Source organism: Mercenaria mercenaria, chromosome 13 (genome assembly GCF_021730395.1).
Source record: "Mercenaria mercenaria strain notata chromosome 13, MADL_Memer_1, whole genome shotgun sequence".
NCBI classification, from domain to species: Eukaryota; Metazoa; Mollusca; class Bivalvia; order Venerida; family Veneridae; genus Mercenaria; species Mercenaria mercenaria.
The window spans coordinates 56,277,129-56,298,445 of NC_069373.1; the positions used below are offsets into that span (position 1 = coordinate 56,277,129).

Genomic DNA, 21,317 nt, shown 5'->3' on the forward strand with positions numbered 1-21,317 from the left:
ATCAAGGGGAAAACACTCTGACTTATATCGTCTATATTAAATTTCATGAAGATCCAATAATAGGTTACTTTGTTTTGTGGGAATTTATGAATTTTATAACAATTAAAGGGCAATAACTCTGCAAGAACTGAAGAGATACCGATGAAAGATGTGCATGCACCACTGCCCTATAGTGATCTACAATTGTGTTAAGTTTCATGAAGTACATCAATAGATTACTTTATGTGGGAATTCAAATTAATTAAAGGGCAATAACTCTGTAACTCTGGTTACTGAAGTCATCCTGACAAAAACTGTGCATGCATCACTGCCCTATAGTGATCTACCTTTGTGTAAAGTTCCATGAAAATCCATTAACAGGTTTGTTAATACAGGATACAGTAAAAAATCACTATTTTTTACCAAATCAAGGGGAAAAACTGTACTTTTAATGGGTCAAGGGGGATAAAACTACATGTGAGCAAAGGTCATGAGTAATAAATAATTAATAATTAAGTGAGGCTTGGTGATTCTAGCCCTAATACTTTTTGAACTATAAACATAAATAAGCATGATCAATTTCTGACAGACAGATGGACACACAAGGAACGAACAGCCTTTGGTGGGAGAAAATTAACAATAGCATATAGTTGTGGACAAAAACATTCTTACAAATATTGATTCAGTTTAGTTTACTAAACCTGATAGAATCACTTAGAAAACAAAGCCTAACAAACAGAAAAATATTTCTCTTTTTAAGACAATTGAGGAAAACTAAACAGAACCTCCTACATTCCAAAAACTTGCTTGACTAATTCTTCACATGGAAGCAGTTTACACTGCATAGCTTAAATCAGAGATAATTAGAAGTGTAAATAAATTATGACAAACTGTACCTGCTTTTTCAAGATACGGAGTCGTTTTAATTTCTTCATCATGTAAAACATTGTCTTGGAAGACTCTTTGAACACTTGTAGACTGAGCTTCCCATGTGATGCTTCACCGCTAGACCTTGATCTGAAATAGGGCACTTTCACGTAAATATCTTGGGTCATCTCTAGGGCACTTTCAGTTGACTTACTAGGGTTATCTCTAGGGCACTTTCACTTAAATATCTAGGATTATCTCTAGGGCACTTTCAGTTAATTCTAGGTACTCTAGGCACTTCAGTGATTTAGGTACTCTAGGGACTTTCACGTAAATATCTAGGGTCATCTCTAGGGCACTTTCAGTTGACTTACTAGGGTTAACTCTAGGGCACTTTCACTTAAATATCTAGGATTATCTCTAGAGCACTTTCAGTTGACTTACTAGGGTTAACTCTAGGGCACTTTCACTTAAATATCTAGGATTATCTCTAGGGCACTTTCAGTTGACTTACTAGGGTTAACTCTAGGGCACTTTCACTTAAATATCTAGGATTATCTCTAGGGCACTTTCAGTTGACTTACTAGGGTTAACTCTAGGGCACTTTCACTTAAATATCTAGGATTATCTCTAGGGCACTTTCAGTTGACTTACTAGGGTTAACTCTAGGTCACAATCAGCAGACTAACTAGGGTTAACACTAGGGCACTTTCAGTTGACTTACTAGGGTTAACTCTAGGGCACTTTCAGTTGACTAACTAGGGTTAACACTAGGGCACTTTCAGTTGAACTAACTAGGGTTAACACTAGGGCACTTTCAGTTGACTTACTAGGGTTAACTCTAGGGCACTTTCAGTTGACTAACTAGGGTTAACACTAGGGCACTTTCAGTTGACTAACTAGGGTTAACTCTTGGGCACTTTCAGTTGACTTACTAGGGTTAACTCTAGGGCACTTTCAGTTGACTAACTAGGGTTAACACTAGGGCACTTTCAGTTGACTAACTAGGGTTAACTCTAGGGCACTTTCAGTTGACTAACTAGGGTTAACTCTAGGGCACTTTCAGCTGACTAACTAGGGTTAACGCTTGGGCACTTTCTGTTGACTAACTAGGGTTAAGTCTAGGGCACTTTCAGCTGACTAACTAGGGTTAACACTTGGGCACTTTCAGTTGACTAACTAGGGTTAACGCTTGGGCACTTTCTGTTGACTAACTAGGGTTAAGTCTAGGGCACTTTCAGTTGACTAACTAGGGTTAACACTAGGGCACACCGAGTTGATTTACTAAGGTTAACTCTAGGCCCTTCAATTGACTAACTAGGGTTAACACTAGGACACTTTCAGTTGACTTACTAGGGTTAACTCTAGAACACTTTCAGTTCACTAACTAGGGTTAACACTAGGGCACACTGAGTTGATTTACTAAGGTTAACTCTAGGACACTTCAATTGACTAACTAGGGTTAACACTAGAGCACTTTCAGTTGACTAACTTTGGTTAACACTGGAGTACTTTCAGTTGACTAACTATGGTTAACACTAAAGCACTTTCAGTTGACTAACTATGGTTAACACTAAAGCACTTTCAGTTGACTAACTAGGGTTAACACTAGAGCACTTTCAGTTGACTAACTATGGTTAACACTTGGGCAGACAGAGTGGATTTACTAAGGTTATCTGTAGGACACTTTCAGTTGACTAACTAGGGTTAACACTAGGGCCATTCCAGTTGACTAACTAGGGTACAATCTTAATTTAACTACAGTTGAGACTGTTTCAAGGACCAACTTGGAACAGCAAAGCACATTCAGGGTTTTAACACTACTTAAATTGATGACCTTTCATTACTAACATAAAAGTATAACTACTCATATATCATGTGTAATAGGTTTTTAAGGAGAGTGAAATGTTAAATACTATTTCTTTAACTGCATATTGATAAAATATAAATTTAAAATAATTTGCACTCATTCGTATGACTGTTGATAAAACAAATTTAAGCTCATGATCTGGGAAGAAAATAAAGGGAAGCAGTAAAATATAAATGTCCCATTAGAACTATTTTACACACTGAGGTTTATGATAATTTTTATTTCTTTGTGTTTTAATGGTTCACTGAAATTTATTCGTTTAATGACTGCATCTTTAAACCGTTTTTATTTTGTTGTTTCCTGTTAAATACTGCCATCTTTTTGTTTCACCAGAAACACTGTTAATTTATGCACCGACTTCAAATTCTTCAATGTCTTTATATGCTGGTTTTCCTTAATCGAGCAATTCAAGTGCCTTAACACGCTGTTCTAATGTCAAAACAGTTCTTTTTTATGTTTTTCATTGGCCATTTTTTGTAAACAAATAAGTTCTTGCCTCAAACAACTTCACGCGAGATAACGAACAGAACTTTGTAAAATCTTGCGAGGGAGCATCTCAAAGTCACTGAAAAAGGTCTAATAATCGATTTGGGAGCCTGATTTCACAGTCGCTTGTCGCGTAAGGCAGGGGGTTGCTTAATTCAGACTCTTTTAATAGTAAATTGCGTCCGGAGCATAAAATAGAGTCGCATATGACAGGGAGTCGCTAAATTCAGGGGGTCGTTAAGGCAGTCTCGACTGTACTTCGAAAATTTAATCCAGGAAAATCATTTTACCTGCCAATCCTTTCAAGTATACAAAAGCTGAAAGCATCAAATTCAAACTCAGGGTCATTTTCATCTCCTATCAGAGTTCGCTGCCTAATCGACTGTGATGCAACAATAACCAGGGTTTTCCCATACCTAGAAAACATATATATTCAACAAATACATCTTAAAACTCATAAGTCTGTCATCTATCTTTTTTAGTAAGAAGTTCTATGAACTCTCTAGCAAATAATTTTCATGATAGCTAAGAGCAAATGTAAATCCTACCTTGACAATCTAGAAAAGTTTGTTTCAGTTTGGTTTTATATGATTATCAATAATACATCTGTTACGGTACTCAATATTTTCCAAAAGTATGTCTCCAGTTATTTTCAATAGTGCTTGTTACGGTGCCCAGTGATTTTCAATACTGTCTCTGTTTTCAACTTCTGGTGCCCAGTGATTTTCAACAGTATGTCTGCTTTGTTACTAATTAATTTTCAATAGGGTTTGTCATGGCACCCTGTGGTTTTCATCAGTATGTCTGCTTTGTTATGCAGTGATTTTCAATAGGGTTTGTTATGGTGCCCAGTGGTTTTCATTATTGTTTGATATGGTGTGTAGTGAACAGTATGTTATAGAGTATAATGATTTTCGATTACTTCAGGCAAGGATAGGCACTTGGGTATGACAAATGACCTCATGCAAGTGAATTTTATATGATTGAATCTGAGCCATGGCAAATTACTAGTACCCAAATCACTCAGTCATAGCAGCTCTTGAATATTTTATCAGTTTTAACAAATGTTCATTTCAAGTCCTGTAAAACTGAAAAGAAAATTTACATACTCCTCAATAGCTTCAGCAAGTGTGGGTTTACTGCCTCTAATCTGCTCGGTTATATTCTTCCGGGAGTTGTATTCAACACATGAACCAAGCACACCGTCTTCATCAATCATTTTCAAAGGATAAATGTCATCTGGAATATGTTCCTGAAAATGAACATCAAAATATACCTGTTCAAATGGTAAAATATTATAAGTTATGGGCCAGACAAGATCTGACAAGACATCTTACCTCCAACTGTGACCTTGACTTTTGGATTATAGGAACCTGGGTTTTGCGCATTACACTCTGTCTCACTGAGGTTAACAATAATGCCAAATATAAACAAGATTGCTCCATGCATGTCAAAGTTATGGTCCGTACAAACAAATACGGACTGACGCACGCACAGGGATCATCCTAGGTCAAAATTTTAGGGAGAAGTGACTTCTCCCTCCGCAGAATTTAGGGAGAAGTTGAGGAATTTAAGGAGAAGAATCGGCCTAGCATTCAGTTTCCTGCCACTTTCTATGGGTCTAGCTGTAACTTATAAACAGTAATTATTTAGGGAAATTGATTTTTGCATTATCATTTTCATGAATTTCTAAATAAAGTATAAACTTAATTATGAAAAAGTCGCCTTTAAGTTTTTATCCGAAATTTACATGTCTGAAACTCGTAATTTAACAGGTGCACGATCAAAACGCCATGAAATTTTTCATTCATATTTCGATTCTCGTGCTTTTATAATGCCTGATTTTTGCATCAACTTGTTCAGATTTATACATTTCATTCATTTATTTTTTCGAAAATAACACCAAACTCGTAGGTAATGGCGATCTTTTTACAAATATTTTGTACAGCAGTTCTGTCATCTGCAAAATCATTTTTTATCCGCAGTACCCGAGCAATTCATTTACAGAAATTGACCGTAATCATGGTAATTGAAATTAATTTTTAAGTAATCTTTAATAAAATGAAAGAATAATGTACAATTGTAGCATATGATCATTCTCTCGTTAAGTTTATCGGCTTTTTACACGCCGATTGAAAATTTTCAAAAATGGCGGCGGCTTACAATATTATTGATTGACACTGTGGGATATTAACGCTACGATTGGCTGAAATTTGACAGGCGAGTAGGCAGGGTTGACTATGGATTTATCGATAATTTAATCTAGAATATGCATAAAGTTTTACAACTTTAAGTAAACAGATAATCACTCGCTGAAAAACTCGGTGATTTGGATTTCGCCCGGAGGCGATAATTAGGCGAAGTGGCCGACTTTAAAGCGATGATATCGCTCAAATCGCCTTGTAGGATGATCCCTGATGCATGCACATACACCAAACAGCCACTTGGACGACTATGCAGAGCTCCAGATAAGCTGCATATTTGCGTATTTACGCAATTAAAGTTGCAGCCCAACTGAATTCATACAGTAGGCATACTGAAAGTTAGAATTCCTAATACCAATTCAGTAAAAACCACTTGCGTATCTGATTTTCCATATTATAGTTAAAACGCTAGACAACAGACTGGTTATACATTACAGCAAAACAGGTATCTATTTATCAGAAAAAAGCACATGGCCATTCAGTCTGATCAGGAGTGTTATTTGGACGCCTTTTAAACAAAAAAAATACGCTGATAAACTGACCACTTCGCAGAAAAACAATGTTGCAGCACAAACAAACTAAACATTTTGTTGTTCAGCAAAGACAGTTTATCTGTTTGTGATAATAAAGTGCCACAGATACTGGCCAACATCTTATGGGAGAGCACATATTGCAGTGAATACATCATTCAGGATATTCATCATCATGGTTTAATTGATCTCCGACCAAAAATACGCATGATACAATGGAATGAAAGTTTCCAAGAAAATATTAAATGATTGGAGAAAAAAAAATCATTGGTTAAAATTACATGTAATTAGAACTATAAAATGAAATACACATCTTTAACTTTGTAATAGGCATGTAGAAAAATAGTCTAACCTTGTTAATGATATACACTGTAACAGTAAGCATGTTTCATCCAGTACAATTTAGCCACAATACATTATTACTAAATTGTTTGTGCGAGATTGGTGAAATACCCAAGTGGTTTTAGCAAATACCCAATTACTTTTGAAAAGCTTTGGTTATAATATTATTTTTACCCAATTCAGATTTCCAATACCCAATTCAGAAAACAAGTGATGGGTAAATACCCAATTCCTTCAAAAGCTTATCTGGAGCTCTGACTATGTCTTCGCTTCCACAAGTGGGCTCGACAAAACCATGTCAAAATCTGTATCTGTACTTCAAAACATTTATTTTGTAATTTGTTGTTGCAGAATTAAGAATAAATTTTCAAAATCTCCTGTTATGGAATTGATTAATCAATCAGAAGTTTCTTGGTCACTGCAATTTACTTAAAAGTTCCATACAACGAGCTTTAAGATCTTGCTACTATAATCATACTTACTGTTTCTAAGTTATGTCTGGTTTCTGGGTCAATATAATGGAACCTGTTGTAGGGAATAAGATCAGACCGTGGTTTGCTCAACCGATAGAACTCTAGACCCTGAAAAACAGAATACTATTTATACAGGTATCCATGATATAATAAACTGAGGTACGAATGGCACCTTTATCAAATGGTTGTGCTAAACATTATGTCACAGGGTGAGAAAAATGTTCAGTCAATCTGGGACTGGAACCTGGCACCCCTTGCTTTCAAGACAAGTACTGTATCAACTGAGCTAACAAAGCCTTTACACATCCTCATTCCTAATATGAAAGTTTGTACAGCAAGATATACCCAAACAAATTGAAAATCTGTACTCGGATTCCAGTTGTACACAACACTAAAAGTGTAAGACTGACCACGCAAGTTTGCCAAGGCCTTATGCTGGTCTCCAAATATTACAGGGCGATAAAAATGTGTGTTCAATCAGGGGTTTGAGCCTCGTACCTGTTGCTTACAGGGCGAGTGCTTAATCAACTGAGTTAAATCGCTGCCTTGCACAACTTCTTTCCTAATATGATCAAGTTTAAACCCTAACATTTATAACATATGTCCCATATAGCAAACTTAATCGTTTTGAAATAATCCATGAAAATTGTTTCAGAAGACAGGGTCATTGTAACCTTGACCTAATAACCTACTCAAGATACTGTGCAGATGCTGCTTTACATGCAAATCTGACTTAGGCCAAAGGGCTCTCCTTCATGGATATTGACCTACAGTGGAAAGATAAACAAGAGATCACAGAGTGATCCTGGTGCTCACCAATGTGCCTTTTTTGAGTTTTCCAAATTTCAAGACTTATTGACTAGCTCAAGGTCAAATTTCATTTCCATACACAACACTGTGCATGTGGTCCAAAATCAAAAGCTGTAGCTTGAGAAATGTGAAAGTAGGTCACTAGATCAATTTCAAGGACAAAGTTCTTTGTACACAAAACTATGCATGTGCATCAAGTTTGAAGGCTGTAGTTTGAGAAATTTGAAAGTAGGTCACTAGGTCAATCTTAAGGTCAAAGTTTATTTCGGTAACCAAAACTATGCAAGTGGTCCAAATTTCAAGACTTATTGACTAGCTCAAGGTCAAATTTCATTTCCGTACACAACACTGTGCATGTGGTCCAAATTCAAAAGCTGTAGCTGTCCAAATTTGAAGGCTGTAGCTCGAGAAATGTGAAAGTAGGTCACTAGGTCAAAATCAAGGTCAAATTTTATTTCGGAACACAGAACTATGCATGTGGTCCAAATTTGAAGCCTGTACCTTCAAAAATGTGAAAGTAGGTCACTTTGTCAATGTAAAGGTCAAAGTTTGTTTCGGTACACAAAACTATGCATGTGGTCCAAATTTGAAGGCTGTAGCTTGAGAAATGTGAAAGTAGGTCACTAGGTCAAAATCAAGGTCAAATTTCATTTCGGAATACGAAACTATGCATGTGGTCCAAATTTGAAGCCTGTACCTTCAAAAATGTGAAAGTAGGTCACAGGTCAATGTCAAGGTCAAAGTGTTTTTCAGTGCACAAAACTATGCATGTGGTCCAAATTTGAAGGCTGTAGCTACAGAAATGTTAAAGTAGGTCACTAGGTCAAAATCAATGTCAACTCATGTCAAGGTTCAACTTGCCACTCAAAACCATACATGTGGTCCAATTTTGAATGTTGTAGGTTATTGACAAGAAGATTTTAAAAGCTTTTCCCTATATAAGTCTATATGAACCATGTGACCCCCAGGGCGGGGCCATATTTGACCCTAGGGGGATAATTTGAACAAACTTGGTAGAGAACCACTAGATGATGCTACATTATTAATGCCAAAGCTAGTAGGCTTTGTGGTCTGGACAAGAAGATTTTCAAAGTTTTTCCCTATATAAGTCTATGTAAACCATGTGACCCCCGGGGTGGGGCCATATTTGACCCCAGGGGGATAATTTGAACAATCTTAGTAGAAGACCACTAGATGATGTCACATACAAAATATCAAAGCCCTAGGCCCTGTGGTTTTGAACAAGAGGTTTTTCAAAGTTTTTCCCTATATAAGTCTATATAAACCATGTGACCCCCAGGGAAATAATTTGAATCATCTTGGTAGAGGACCACTAGATGATGCTTCATACCAAATATCAAAGCCCTAGGCTCTGTGGTTTTGGACAAGAAGATTTTCAAAGTTTTCCCCTATATAAATCTATGTAAATTATAGAAATAAACAAAGGGCCATAACTCACTAAAAATTGTTGAACCAGTCTGATTTTCAGGGGGACATAACTAGGGTACCAATATATCATTCTGACAAAGTTTGGTCAAAATCCTCCTGGTAGTTTCTGAGGAGATGCGATAACGAGAAATTGTTAACGGAAGGACGGACGGACGGACGTACTCACGGTATGATATTTAAGTGACTTTTCAATGTTAAATTTTAGCCACATAAACCCAAAAATTAGTCACATAAACCCACTTTTGGACACTTTTTAAAGTGACTGTCATATAAACAAAGAGTCCAAACCCTAACCTGCTAGACACTCAAGTACCAATTCGTTAGCCCGGACGGACGGACGGCGGACCACGGACGCAGAGTGATTTGAATAGCCCACCATCTGATGATGGTGTGCTAATATAAGGTTTTATATACCCTCAGCTCTAGAACACACTTCCACAGATACGGCTTGGAGTTGTCATCTAAACTAAATGTGAAGTTCTTTCTCTCTGACAACCTAATCCATAATGTGTTAATGGTGATACCTGTATAGCAAAAAAAGACATAAACAGAAGCACATTTATAATAACATACAAGCAAATTTATTAAATAAATTATATTTTCAACAATTTATTACAGCACCAGTGTAAGAATGTACATTCTAAAATGGATTGGCCAACACACAAACATCAAAATATCATGGTTTTTAAAACCTTAAATCATATAATATACTCGGCTGAGTGTTTGAAATCATACACCAGTGTCATCAAACTTCGTCAATTCTCTCAAAGATATATTATGCCCAAATTTCATATGTGAAACTTTAACAACTACTATACCATATAAATATGTAAATTTAGAGTAAAATTACTTGTGTGTAACTGTGTGTTAGGTTTGAATTAACTATATACACTAAGGCAAAAAAAAGGTCCGTTTCCGGTCTCCTGTCAAACAAGAGCTGTCGGAGGACAGCAACGCTCGACTATTCAACAGCCTTGTCAATTGAATGAATACAAAAGTTGAAAAAGGGGCATAATTTTGTAAAATGCAAAGTAGAGGTATTGAACCTCTGTACTGCATGTCATATCATGACAGTGAACAAGTGTGTGAAGTTTCAATCCTTTCCAATTTGTGGATACTGAGATACCAGCTTACATACAAAAACTTAACAAAAAACTGCTAAGTCAAAGGGGCATAATTTTCTAAAAATGCCAAGTAGAGTTATGGGACCTTCACAGTGCATGTTAGATCATGACAGTGAACAAGTGTGTGAAGTTTCAATCCATTCCAATTAGTGGATACTGAGATATCAGATTACATACAAAAATTTAACCAAAAACTGCTAAGTCGAAAAAGGGGCATAATTTTGAAAAAAAGAGAGTAGAGTTATGGGACTTGCTTAGTGCAAGTCAGATCATGATAGTGAACAAGTATGTGAAGTTTCAATCCATTCCCATTAGTAAGTACTGAGATACCAGCTTACATACAAAACCTTAACCAAAAATTTCTAAGTCGAAAAAGGGGCATAATTTTGTAAAAAAGCAAAACAGAGTTATGGAACCTGTGCAATGTAGATCAGTTCATCACAGTGAATAAGTGTGTGAAGTTTCAATCCATTCCCACAAGTGGTTACTGAGTTACCAGCTTACATACAAAACCTTAACCAAAAATTTCTAAGTCGAAAAAGGGGCATAATTTTGTAAAAAAGCAAAATAGAGTTATGGAACCTGTGCAATGTAAGTCAGTTTGTCACAGTGAATAAGTGTGTGAAGTTTCAATCCATTCCCACAAGTGGTTACTGAGATACCAGCTTACATACAAAACCTTAACCAAAATCGGGACGCGGACGCCGACACATGGGCGAGTGCAATAGCTCACTATTCTATGAATAGTCAAGCTAAAAACAAGAGGACCATGATGGTCCTGAATCGCTCACCTGTCCCCACATGACCAAGTTTTGAGTATGACATCGTTTTTTCTATTATTTGACATAGTGACCTAGTTTTTGAGTTCATGTGACCCAGTTTTGAACTTGACCTAGATATCAACAAGATAAAAATTCTGACCAATTTTCTTGAAGATTCATTGAAAAATATGGCCTCTAGAGAGGTCACAAGGTTTTTCTATTATCTGAGCTAATGACCTAGTTTTTGAAGGCATGTGACCCAGTTTTGAACCTGACCTACAATGTAGATATCATCAAGGTGAACATTCTCACCAATTTTCATGAAGATCTCATGAAAAATATGGCCTCTAGAAAGATCACAAGGTTTTTCTATTTTTAAACCTACTGACCTAGTTTTTGACCATACATGACCCAGTTTCGAATATGACCTAAATATCATCAAGGTGAACATTCAGACCAACTTTCATACAGATTCCATAAAAAATATCGCCTCTAGAGAGGTCATAAGGTTTTTTTATTATTTGACCTACTGACCTAGTTACTGATGGCACGTGACCCAGTTTTAAACTTGACCTAAATATCATCAAGGTGAACATTCTGACCAATTTTCATGAAGATCCATTCAAAAGTATGGCCTCTAGAGAGGTCACAAGGTTTTTCTACTTTTAGACCTACTGACCTAGTTTTTTACCGCAGTTGACCCAGTTTCAAACTTGACCTAAATATCATCAAGATGAACATTCGGACCAACTTTCATACAGATCCCATGAAAAATATGGCCTCTAGAGAGGTCACAAGGTTTTTTTATTATTTGATCTACTGACCTAGTTTTTGAAGGCATGTGACCCAGTTTCGAACTTGAACCAGATATCATTAAGGTGAACATTCTGACGGAACGGACGCACAGACGATGGACACTGCGCGATCACAAAAGCTCACCTTGTCACTTTAAAAAAGAGGGTAGGTACATTTGCAGGAATGGTTTTTCGGTGGTCTTTTTCGCCCCCATTTACTTTGTATACAAGGGGAGGTATAAAAATATTTTCGTGAAAGATGTGCATAATAGATCTTTGAGCCTGATAAAAGACACAGAACTTTAAATTCCTGCTGTATAATATTAAATTAGAATGCATGAGTAAAGCATTTGTGAGTTTTCCTACATGTTATACACTGTATTACAGTACTTTTGAAAACGCCAATCTTAAAATTTTTAACAAAATGAACTGATTAAAGTAGGAAAGAACAGTCTAAATACAAATATTGTTTAGCAACGTCAGTTTACGGGTGACCTAATATCAGTCAGTATGTGGCTCCAAACCACAAAAATTAAAATTCATCAAAGCTATTTTCTAATCATAACAGTGTAAGTATCAGTAACTCCAGTTTTTTTACCATCTAAACCCTCAAGAGCTATCTCCTCTGTCAGCGCTTCTTTCAAGTTAGATGCCATTTTACTCTAAAATTCCTTACAACACTCTTCATCTAGTATCAGTCATCTGCAATGTAAAGTACAAAATTTAATTCATATTTAGGCTAAAAACATTTGATATTCCTCCAACAAAACTACACACATGTTATCAATTATTATAATATATTGACCCAATATTAATGAGCAAAGCACTCCCAGAGCAGTAGTTTTTTTTCGTCTTAAAATCTTAAATTAAGAAGGGGCTTTTCTGGGAGTTTACTTGGAGCCAAGAATTTTTTTTGGCTTCTATGAAAGTTGGATTTTTTTTTCCGAACTTGAAAGCCAAAATATTTTTTTCAGAGTAATTTAAACCAAAGATATATTTTTTTTTCTCAAAATATTTCTTGTTATACTAAATATTATTCAAAATTAACAAGCCCGATAAAATAGGGTTATTATAATGGTAGCTCCATCTCTACCTACTGTTGTAATGACCCTTTTATTATATACCTCCACCTTTTTGTTTGTTATTTTGTTATCGAACAAAATCTTAAATGTTTGTCAATATTACATGCAGAATAGAAATGAGTGAAGATTTTGTAGAACTGTGTCAGGTCATGCATGTAGTCATGAAAGTAGTCTGGTCATATTTACAAGTTATATTTTTGACATAATTTATATAGAGCTATATAGGTATATAATAAAGACATATATTCTGTACTGTGTAATTTACCTTGAAGAAGTTGAAGTTCTCATGAAATAGCAAAATTAAAGTCTTTTTTAGTAAAGCGTTAAATACATGTAGAGCAGGTTCGGGGTTATTCGGCCGTTTAATTAATTCAGTACCATATGAGGAACATTCTAGTTTCGATTTCGTATTCTAGTGACTCTAAATATAGATCAGACTGTCCCGCGCACTTTCAGAGGTTAATTGCGGTAAAACATTGTACGAATTGACAACCAGTCAATGTAATTACTGTCAAGTGTCGTTGGCCCATGTCGGCCGTTTTCGATGCTGGTCGGCCACACAGTAGGGTTTCACCGGCCGTGACAAAATTTTTAAAAAAAGACAATACTGTTTTGATAAAAAAAATCGTGATAATTCTTTAATGAATTAAATTAAGCACTCAAAATTCATTTGAGACATATCTACGTCATAAACTCACAGGAACAAACATGTAGAACATGTCATATGCCGTAAATCCTTTAAAAATTAATGCCGAATCAATTTCACAATTTAAGAATGTAGACAAAGTAACAGAAGTAGCATGGTCAGTATTCTTAATCATTTAGGATAATGACCATGCTCTATGTGAAACTTCTGTTAGTCTTTGTCTACATTCCTAAAATCTGAAAAATCTAATCAACACATATAATGTTACATGTTCGTCATTCAATTTCAGACATGCAACACATGCCCAGTAAGTCATGGAACACCGGATTGTTGGGTTTAACGTACGTCACACTCACACAATGGCGGCCTGCCTGCTTTTGATGGTGGAAAAACGCCCCCGGGCAACTGGGTGAAGGGCAAGTGGTCGTATGTCAGCGACCTCAACCACTCGGCCACGGAGGCCCTTTTAGACACTGGCTATTACCTAATGCCGACTCGTATGTTAAAGACAGAAAAATATTGAAATATTGTTTTTATAGAATTAGGGTTGTCCCAAAGATTAATGCGATAGGCCCTCAATGCCTATAAATGTATTATTTGGCTAAAGCTCATTTGTGTACATTTACAGATCAAAACACGCAAAGTGGAAGTTATAATATGTTCTTTTCATATCTGGAAAAAATTTAGATCTATATTAGTCATAAGAAAAAAAAAGCAGCAGTTTTGGGTTCGAAACGAGATCGCCAAGATAACAAACCATCACTGCTCTTCGAGGAGTATGGGAATCCAGTCTGAAACTTTCTATTTTTACTACCTGCAAATTGACAAGCTGATAATCGAGGAATGAATGATTAACTCGATGGATGCCAATTAACACTAATTAGAGCAAATTTTTAGTGGAATCTTTAATGCGTGATTTCTTCTGATTAAAACAATTAGAATATCTATTTATATTTTGGTATATAACATTTTATTATAGATATCATTATAATATTTAAAGTCATTAGATCTATATACTTTTTCACTTAAATGATTTTTTGTGCAAGTGTCCGAGTTGACAAGAATTGTAAAAATTTCGTCGGCCTTCCTCGGCCTCTCTAAAATTAGATTTGAAACATCTTCAACCTCCATCAGGTGTTTACGAACATAGATTATACGATATCGATTTACAAGATTGTAAACTCGATTACTCGAAACTATAATTTGTTTGACCTTGAAATTTTAATAAATTACACATGTCAAATGTTAAATATAGATAAGTTACTGCTGCTAAAATACTGAAAACGTACTAAATATCATTGATTATCGAATTTTTAAAAATGGCAGACTGAAAACTTCCGTATTTGAGAAAACTGACTTGACAACGGCATAAAGATAGGGTGTTTCTGCGCAGTGGCCGGTTACTGTCCACGGCCGGCCAGACCCGAACCCGCTCTAAGAAACAATATCATCGATAAATTAAAATATGACCCAAATTAAAAGTACAGCTCCTTATTTTCATCTTAAAGTAAAAGACGAGTCCATGGCATTTCATTCGATGAAATTATTGCGTGAAAGATTCCTGGCATGATTTCTGGTTAGATTTCAAGGCAATCTCCCGGTTTAGACCCCGGGGTGACTATTCCTACGGAATGAAGTACATCACTGTCATCTTCATATAACAGTTACACACTCACATTCATTCCGTAGAGCAGCAATGATACAGTACGTGACTCCTAAATTATTTCCATTTCTCTTTATTCTCACTATCTCAGTATTATTGTGGAGAACAAGGAATCATGTTATCAACTCTACAGAATGAATGGGGGCTATTTTTCCCCGGAGTATATAAAAGTGACTGAGAAGATAAAAATTTTCAAAATAATTTAGGCATCATCATATCAACTCTATGGAATGAATGTGAGTCTGTAACTAACCATTTTGTGACAATGTAATTCATTCCGTAGTGCTGATAACCGGAATCAGTTCCCTAGACTGCGAACTTATTCGTCTGGAACCGGTTCTCTAAGCAAAATACCGTGCATAGGCTAGGGAACCGGAATTTTATTTCTATGCATAATGCTGCCGAAATCCACTTTGTTACTTGGTAAATGTCATGCATATTATTATCTTAATTAATTTTGTCATGCTCTTGCATTTATCTGCGTTTACTGTCTCAAAAAGAGTACTCGCCGCATATATACCGTGTCTGTCGTATTGGAATGATATAAACTAGTTCGAATGAATGCGTGAAAACTACTTTGCAGTTTTTAAATTTTGCTTTAAACTTGTTCTATGTTTAAATTATTTAACTATAAAATAATATTGGTTTGTATTTGCGTCATTACATGTTTATAGATGAACAAATTAATTTAATTGCCCTTAAAACTTCATACAGATTCTTTGATCACTTTAAATACTTGTTTGTAACACCTCGGCATTTCACGTTCAAAGATATGTAATCAATACTAATTAACAGAAATTACTTAATTTGTTTTAATCGATTCTTCCCTTACGAAATGGTCAAAAAGCTGCGAACATGCCGCGAACATACCTATTCGCAGGAAGTATTCGCGGGATATTCGCTGCTACCGGGATCATGCCGCGATTGGTTTGATACTAGTTCGCGAGATATTCGCAGGAAGACCAATGATCGCGGCATGTTCGCGAGAAGAACTTAGTAGATTATAATCTTTTGGTAAACTGTTACTGAAGAGCTTTTATAAGAGCAGGTAATTGTAGATCAATTAATTTGTAACATTATCTGTAAGGTCACAGTATGAGTCTGATAAGTTAATTACAACCAGATATTCTGGACATGTTTAGAAGGAAATCTGTGTGCATTACAGACAGTTTTCATAAGTGAGGCTAACAGGAATATATACTTTTTTGTGGTAAGTCAGAAAATTTATGTTTAATATCTATACTTATATATCTCAGTAAACATAAGGAATTTTGAAAATGAAATAGATATGCTTAACCTTTTGCAGAGCTGTATCAGATTATCTAAAAAGAAATATAAAACTAGCTTATTTTGACAATTTCTTAGCTTCATAAATCTGATAATTAACATGTAAAACAATGACAGATTTGTAGTAATACATATAACTTATAAGAAGTGTGAAGAAAAACATTGGGATGAAATGAATACATGCACTCAGACACTGTTATTGAAATGACAAGTAACAGTTAAAATTCAAACATATATATATATATTTTATCATTAAAACTTTTGTTTAAAATGCTCCAAATATGATATGAAAAAGTTCAGACATTGACAATTTGAATTTGTTACAACCTCAGTCAGTGTTGAAGTTTATTCAATAAATTTATATCCCTGATTCCTACTAATTTATTTGTTTTTGCACTTTTTCTGTACTATGATGCTTTTTTGTACACAATTTCTGTAGAGATGGTTTTCAGCTAGTTCGCGGGATGTTCGCAGCAACTAGTTCGCGGGATGTTCACGGCAACTAGTTCGCGAGATGTTCGCGGCAACTAGTTCGCGGGATGATCGCGGCAACTTGTTCACGGGAAGTTCACAGCTACTTGTTTGCGGGAAGTTCGCAGCAACTTGTTCGCGGCAAAACTAATTTGCATGTGAAAAGTGAACACCAAACGAACATCCCGTGAACTATTATAGCAATTGTATCAAGTGTTCGCGGCATGTTCGCTGGATATTCGCGGCATGATCGCAGCAAGTGTTCGCGGCAAACTATAATATTTCCATAAGGGTTTTATTGTTTTATACCTTTTAAGTTTAAATTTGAAGTTTATTTCGGCTCCAGTGTCGACGATTTCACATTCATTTGTACTTGTTCATTTTATCATTCCAACAGACAGTATGCGGCGAGTACACTTCTGGAGACACAGTAAACACAAATAAATAAAAGGGCATAGCTTGCTGAAATGGTAAAATTAATTAACTTATTAAGATAATAATATGCACATATGATACTTACCAAAAGAAACAAAGTGAATTTCGACAGTTTTATGCAAATAAAATTCAGGTTCCCTAGCCTATGCACGGTACTTTGGCTAGCGAACCGGTTCCGGACGAATAAAGTTGTTGTCTAGGGAACCGAGTCCGGTTCTCTAGCCACTGCCTTTTGTATATTCATAATTTTAACATGTCCAAAACATTGTGGAATGATACTTATTTCACTTGGGTATTGATTACATTTTACTCGGACTTTATCATAGACTCCCTGTGTAAAATCTCAAACTTTTAACTAAAATAAAGCTATTAAATCGATATGATATTTCAATGAAACTTCAAAGTTTTGTCGTTTGTAGCATCATCTGGGACATGAGCAGTGAAAAATCTTAATTTGATTTCTAAAATGCTGTGATATTTGTTTCTAAAGTCACTATATGTTCATTGTAAATATACTTTGTTATACCCAAGTGGAAACTGGCAGGTACTTGAAAATGCAGCTCTCTGATTGGTCAGTTAGAACCCCTAATGTACTGTGATGTCATGATAAAGTTATATATAATAAATCTGACAAAAATTATTAAAACAAACTTCATCCTTCGAATAAAGAAAAGTTAATAAAGTCTAGAAAATGTATTAAAAAGAATTCAATCAAAATGCGTATGAAATCAATGGGATTTGAACCAGCAGCCTGACGGACAACATCAGAAACTTCCCCACGTGACGTAGAATGTGTAATTTTTGGGGAAAAGCCCGTTAAATTTGAAAAACAACTTAATTTGCAACAAGCAAAAATAACTTGCGAACATAGTGCAATACACTAAACAATGAAATGAAACCTGACAACGAATGAATTCTATTTAATTCCACCAATTTCTTACACACTCTTTCATCATGGCTGGCACAGAGAACAAAGTTAGGCATTTCAGGTATGGTTGCTTTGATTATTATAACGAACATTTAATCGAGTGAATTGTGTCGTCTAGGTTGTATACCACTAAATCCAACTGTTTCTTTGTTTCATATAAAAAGGCACATGCTTAATAACGTTATAAAGACATTTTCTAGAATATCAGTTTATCAGATACTTATATCCTAAGTATCTCGCTACCATAGAAAAAAGAAAAACAAAAGGGATGTTGACTATTATATATTTTAAAGCTACACTTTATCAAAGAGCTATAATCTTTTTTATAGTTCTTTGACTTTATTAATTATAACCCTCTGAAATTACTCATTTTCGCCTCACTCAATGTGTCTTTTCGAGACATGAAGTTCTCAGCCAGCCATTTTTATTTAGCTTATGACAGGTACATCCTATTTTCGGCCCTAATTTCTATAGAACATATACTGAAATGCACAGTAAATAAAACACGATGCGATTGAGAAAGGTCACGAGGAAAGGAATCTGATAAGGACAATCTATATTTTGACTCTTTGTAGCTAGACCTACATAGGCTTACATTTGATTTGGTAGTGATCAGCTGAAATTATATTTTCTAGTGTCCATGCATGTGTCAGATAACACACATATTGAATAAAATACATACCGTTGGCAACAAGAGTCTAGAGAGAACAAATTTCCAGACATATAAATGCTTTATCTCTATATTGTTTATGGAATAGTTTAATCCCGATAATTCGGGGGTTCAGATCTACCCATACCTTTCAAATTTTTTATATCTACAAGGAAATTTTTTTTTCCACAGATAGATATCAACGTAAATTCTGTCATCTATTTTTACAAAAATAATTTTCCATAGCACGGGGCATGTTGGTGCTCATGCGCAATACTTTTAACTTGTTGATCCAACAGTTTTATCAATTTAATGTACTGTTGGCATAATCTGCTTTTAGCCCCCCCCCCCCCCCCCCCCACACCACCACCTACCCGGGGGGATTTTAACTTTTTCCAAAAATTTACGAACGTTTGTAAACTATATCTATGATCTTGATAATCTAGACGCTTGATTTAAGGAACCAATGAAAACATACATATTTATCACGTGTTTGTTCATTCAAGCATGCAATGTCAAAACTCACATGGCATACTGTCAACATTATACAATTATAGCTAGGTCAAACAACATGACTTTTAATTTTAATAAATATAAATAAATTAAACCTAAATTACCTTTACTGTTTTCAGACGCGTTCGTATACCTTCTAACTGTTCCGTTCAGGTACGCGTAGCTTCCGTTGGTAACATTCCACGCATATAAGCCACTCTTGTATTTACCGGACTCAAATAGTCTAAATAACGCTTTAAAATGATAGAAGAAGCTTGACCATATAAGGAAATTTATCTATTACCTTCATTTATATTGGACATGGTAGTACACATTTAGTTTCTGCACGATGTTTTGGTGGTCAATATCCACTTTATATTACATGTGGTCACTCCCACTTGCAACGTGGATCATAATGGCTAAAGAACATGTTAATCCTCTTGATCTTGACGGAAATTATAAAAAAAAAAAACATTCTGGATGTTGAGCAAATCACTTTTAGTGACTTTGAAAGCCCATGGATTTTTTTCTATGTCTTCAGCCAAGAGGACAATTGTGTAAATCAATGGATAATGAAAAAAGACTTGTTGGCTAGGCCCATGCCTTGTTCCAAAAAATACAAGGTTAGGGAAGACTTGTATGGCAAAGAAATACTAAACGATTGCCCGGGAACCATGAAAGTTAGTCAGCGGGCATGGAAGGCGTCTGGGGCATCACTCAGATGTGACAAGAACAGGAATCATGAGAAGACCATTAGGTGCAACAGCTTCTTTAAATCTTCCAAGCTCACAGTTCAGGAAATCACTGTGTTCGTAAAGTCGTATTTGGAGAAGAGCTCGCTGCTCCTATGTGCCCGTTCCTCAGGTATTTATTATAAAAGTACAGCTTTGGATTGGGCAAGCTTCTTGAGAGAGCTGTTCAAGGAACATTATCACCGGAATTTACGTAACAAGAAGTTGTCTGGGGTAATTGAAACTGACGAATCATTGTTTGGGAGGAGAGTCAAATACAACAAGGGCGATCCCAGAAAAGGATTAAGAGTGTGGGTTTTCGGTATGATAGGAAGATCTTACAATACTCTGATAATCTATCATCTATCGGATCGGACACAAACTACGTTATTGCCACTCATCCAGAGACACGTGCAGTCCGGTTCTACAATATATAGCGATGGCTGGAGTGCACATTACTCACTTAACGACATCGGGTATCAACACTTCACTGTAGTGCACAAATATACCTTTACGAAAGAGTATAAAGAACGTCCAGACTGGTGAAAATCACCACAGTCCATACAAATCAGACAGAAGGTGCATGGAAGCATGCAAAGGATCACTTCCGGGGGATGGCTGGCACAAAAGCAATACAATGGGAGGGCCATATCGCCGAAGTCATGTGGCGAGCGGAGGTAAAAGGTAACATTTACGATTCCTTCTTTCGTCTCCTCAAGTCCATTTACACTTCAGATGAGCCAGCCAGATACTACTACATGACCCTGCTCTTTGACTCATGCGCTAGAATAGCTGACATTGAAAGGTTCAGGGACATGGAAGTACAACCTGCCTTAACTGACGCTGAGTCTACTGACCCAGAATCAACACCACATAGTGATGACTTGTATGAAGTTTGTGTACGTGGTGCCAAAGCCATCGCTAGCCAGCCGAAGTGGTGCAATACTGATGAATCTGTGGAAGTTCCTGGTTCTCGTCCTTCTGCCAAATCATCTGTTGAAGACACTGATGTTTGCTTGATATCAACAGATGAAGAAAACCCTGAGTTACCTCCTGCTACAATGACATTATTATCAGATCTGTTCTCTGGTTCCAGTCTGTCAGATGAAGACATAATCGTAGAGCCGCCAACTCCTGTTCCAGAACAGAAGAGAGATCCGCAGCCAAGAGTTTCTAAACGCAAAGTCACAACTTCTAGTACAAGAAGATAGTCATCTAACAAAAGTTTCTTCCAGGAGGATGAA

General features: G+C 36.0%; 1 protein-coding gene and 1 pseudogene across 1 annotated transcript in view; one reads left to right on the forward strand and one right to left on the reverse strand.

Moving 5' to 3' along the window:
- Positions 1 to 18,248, reverse strand: part of LOC123529242 (general transcription factor 3C polypeptide 1-like) — a 61,813-nt gene extending 43,565 nt beyond the window's left edge. Inside the window, exons 1-7 of the mRNA XM_053520913.1 lie at positions 18,173 to 18,248; positions 12,288 to 12,391; positions 9,425 to 9,534; positions 6,761 to 6,859; positions 4,312 to 4,454; positions 3,493 to 3,618; positions 876 to 996 (exon numbers count right to left, since the gene is read on the reverse strand). Coding sequence (XP_053376888.1) covers positions 876 to 996; positions 3,493 to 3,618; positions 4,312 to 4,454; positions 6,761 to 6,859; positions 9,425 to 9,534; positions 12,288 to 12,345 — 657 coding nt within the window. The 5' untranslated portion in view covers positions 12,346 to 12,391; positions 18,173 to 18,248. The remainder of the gene's footprint in view (positions 1 to 875; positions 997 to 3,492; positions 3,619 to 4,311; positions 4,455 to 6,760; positions 6,860 to 9,424; positions 9,535 to 12,287; positions 12,392 to 18,172) is intronic.
- Positions 18,249 to 19,887: 1,639 nt separating this feature from the next.
- Positions 19,888 to 21,284, forward strand: LOC123530307 (uncharacterized; annotated as a pseudogene).
- The last annotated feature ends 33 nt before the right edge of the window (positions 21,285 to 21,317 follow it).